This window comes from Hyposmocoma kahamanoa, unplaced genomic scaffold (genome assembly GCF_003589595.1).
Source record: "Hyposmocoma kahamanoa isolate Upper Pololo Valley unplaced genomic scaffold, ASM358959v1 129, whole genome shotgun sequence".
Lineage (NCBI taxonomy): Eukaryota > Metazoa > Arthropoda > Insecta > Lepidoptera > Cosmopterigidae > Hyposmocoma > Hyposmocoma kahamanoa.
Genome location: NW_020653460.1, coordinates 288,484 through 292,295, shown reverse-complemented (window position 1 = coordinate 292,295; position 3,812 = coordinate 288,484). Strand labels below are relative to the sequence as shown.

The following is a 3,812-nucleotide window of genomic DNA, read 5'->3' as shown; positions in this document are numbered from 1 at the left end:
AATAAAATAACGCATAAAAGGTATAAAAGATCAATTATTAATATTTGTATTCTTATGTTATCATCACTCGATACTAAAGTTATCTCTTTATCTATAATCGAAGCCCACAAATCTAGGACAGGAAATTTATGTAACATTTATAATGAAGACCACAATACAACTACAAACATGTTACGATTAATTTGTTTATTTCTACTAACAATTTTCTTTACAATAAGTGATGGTCTTGATTCTATAATGCCGACTGCTATCAAAAGTGATGCGAAAGTAAGAACTGTTAAAATAGAAGATGGTGTAATATCTGGTGAGAAATACTGGGACGGAGATTTTTATGAGTTTTATGGGATTCCTTATGCCAGTGTACCTAAGGGACGTGATCGGTTTAAGGTGAGTGAAGATGAGTTATCTCGTAAACAAGGTTTGAATACAACTTTCATAGCTTTCTCACAGGTGAAACCTAAAACAAAATATTGTTGTATTGACAATGTAGAGTATAGATTATGGAAAAACTGGTAATACTGGTACAGTGCGGAAGACAATTAATGGTAGATAGACAGAGGAAATAAAAGTTGACCAGCATAAGTGTGAGTAGAAATCTGTTGTCAAAGTCTACCTTACAGGTGATTATAGTTATAGCACAAAGTCATTCAGGATATGGGGACTTCGTTTTTATTTCCAATGACGAAGAATAACATTATGTAAATACTTTTCAGGCACCTCTTCCCGCTGAAAAGTGGAATGGAATACTCCAAGCGACAGACAGTCGTAGGCTTTGTCCTCAAACATTCTACACCGGCGAAGACGTTGACGAAATTTTCCTAGAGGGTGAAGAAGACTGCCTGACCATAAACTTGTTAGTTCCCGAAGTCGCTTCGGAAAAAAATTTACTACCAGTCGTAATGTACATACATAGTGGAGCTTTTGCAGTTGGAAATGGAAATATGGCAAAGTTTCACTTTTTAGCAAGACATAATATCATTGTTGGCAGTTTTAACTTCAGACTCGGTGCTATAGGATTCAATTGCCTCGGAACCGAGGATATACCAGGCAATGCCGGAATGAAAGATGCAGTAGCAGCTCTTAGGTGGATTAATAGAAACATCAAGAAGTTTGGAGGTGACCCTAAAAAAGTTACTCTAGCCGGATTTAGTGTCGGGGCAACCATGGCAGAGTTACTTGTTTTATCGAAAACTACTGATGGATTGATTGACAAACTCATACTTGAAAGTGGATCAGCTTTATCAACTTATGCAATTAATAGAGATCCTATAGCAACAGCTCTTAATATTGCCAAATCACTCAATTATAGTGGTGCAGACCATGATATTAAAAGTCTAACAGAATTTTACATTAACGCTAAACCGGAGTATCTATCTGTCAAGAGTCTAAATTTCTTCCTCACCAATAGTACATTTGGGTTCGCACCTTGTATAGAGAATAATATTGATAACGTAGAACCTTTCTTAACCGAATCACCACTAGAGTTAATGAAAAAAGGAGACCATAAGAAAGTGGCCATATTGACCGGTTTTTCTAATATGGAAGGCATCAGTAGGTCTATGAAATTTGATACATGGAGTGAGGAAATGAATAAAGATTTCTCAAAATTCCTTCCAGCAGATTTGCAGTTTGACAGCAAAGAAGCAATGCAAAAAACTATTGATAATATTAAAGCTGATTACTTCAATAATAAAGAAGTAACCCTTGATAATTTGCAAGGTTACATCGATTACTTTAGCGATTCAATGTTTAATTATCCTATAATAAAGTCTGCTAATTATCACGCAGCGAATTCAAAAAGACCTGTATACTTTTACGAATTTGCATATGTTGGAACACTGAACATGAAACATTATTATATGGATAGAATCAAAGGAGCCAGCCATAGAGACCAGTCATCGTATATTTTAGATTTCTTTACCTTTACAAATAAGCTTGATGACCTTTTGATGAGAGAGCGAATGACTTCAATGTGGGCCGACTTTGTAAAGTATGAGTAAGTATTGCAGTAATATGAAAAATAAATTATTTTTTATAATGATTAGCACTTTTTTGTCCATTAAATTGCTATGTAATATAACGCCACACCTGCACATTGACAACTTTTCAAAAGTTTAAAAATTTCTACGTTCACACTTCAACTTGAAGAAACTCGATAGTTAATTGCACCGGAGCATGCAACTGTAATATAGCAGCGTCTAAGAAAGAAATTTAAATTAATAAATAATTAATTTTTTTAAATGTATATCATCATTATGTATTTTCAGAGATCCAACAAGGTACGAAAGTGCTGTAGTCGATTTCAAGTGGCCGACGTATTCTGAGAAGGAACCTTATCATCTTGTATTAAATGTCAAAACGGAAATGAAGAAACATCTTTCGCTGCGAGGGTACAATTTCTGGGATAATATTTATCAAGAATACTATTGGACGCCGAAAGCCCCTGTGCCTCCAAAACCAGTCTTACAGGACCCGGAAGCGACAAAGAACAAACCAAAAGAGGAGCAAAAAGCAGAAGACAATCAAAAAATAGAAACTAAATCCACAGAAACAAAAACAACAGAATATAAAGCCACTGAAACTAAAGCCACAGAATCTAAAGCTACAGAAACAAAAGCAGAAATGAAACCTACAAATACGAATACGGCACAAGAACGGAAATCACCAGTACCTCAAAATCAGCAAAACAACAATCCAGGCCAGAAAGTACAGCCTGAAAATCCAAAAACGGAAACCAAAGCTGACGATAAAAAGGCAAATGAACAAAAAACATAACAAATGACAGGAAAAGTAACTTATGACTCAAATGAATAACGCTTCAAGTAGACCAGAAAAGTATTGAATAAAAAGGTGACTTCAATTCAGCTATTATTTAAATTTTATTTGTGTCACTATTGTTTTTTCGTCAGAGAATGCTAGATAAATGTTACCAATACAAAAAATACGCTTTTTCACTCAATGTATAAACAACCAATAATAATTTAATACAAAGACCAATACAATTATACTTTATTTCAATCCATTTTGAACAAAATGTAAACAAACAAGTCACTGACCAGACCATAGACGGTTTAGTGATAGCCAATTGTAATGCCAACTACAAATCGATTAATTAATTGAATAAATAGATTTGTTCAATTGAATCAAAATAGCGGTTTTCCTTGCATTACCTTAATATAATATTTACAATTTCCGAAATATTAATTTTTAAATCCTCCTATTAATCCATACACTTAGAGACTCGTCCGATTGCGATTGAAATATTCGATTTACTAATCGATTACAAAAACTTATATTGAATGAACTGAATGTTTTTTTCGTGCAGCACTATGCAACCATAGACAAGACATAGCTGTATAGATGAAAAATAACCTCACTTTTGGACTACCATTTTTCAAATACGCTTTTACGATGCTATTCTTTTTACATTAAATCGCATAAGTAGTCTTTAGTTTTCTCTGTACATTATGTTACTGAATAAACAATTTTATTTTATTATTTTATTTTATTTTATTCAAATGAATATTGTTGGAAAAAGTGATATGGTATTAAGTCGAAAATATACGTGAAAGTGTTTCTTATTCGATTTATTGAGTGATTGCTTTAGAATTTTAACCTAACCGTTTTGTTTACTTTAATACAAAAATCGAACACAAGGAAAAATTCGTTCCATCTAACAAAACTCGAACCTGTGCTGTGTAATCTAGCGCATCCGTTCTACATTGTTACAGATATTTGTTTTTGGCTTTAACGGCTTTTTTACTGTATTGCACCCACACACGTTGCCCTAGTTCAAGTTTTGTTTTTTACAT

The 3,812-nt window shown here is 33.4% G+C and overlaps 1 protein-coding gene across 1 annotated transcript; it reads left to right on the top strand.

The window, feature by feature from the left end:
• Positions 1-237: 237 nt before the first annotated feature.
• Positions 238-3,040, top strand: LOC113240259 (juvenile hormone esterase-like). Its single transcript, XM_026477515.1, has 3 exons — positions 238-387; positions 714-1,996; positions 2,268-3,040. Exons 1-3 carry the CDS (start codon positions 238-240, stop codon positions 2,773-2,775), a joined length of 1,941 nt encoding a protein of 646 aa, XP_026333300.1. The 3' UTR covers positions 2,776-3,040.
• Positions 3,041-3,812: the final 772 nt, after the last annotated feature.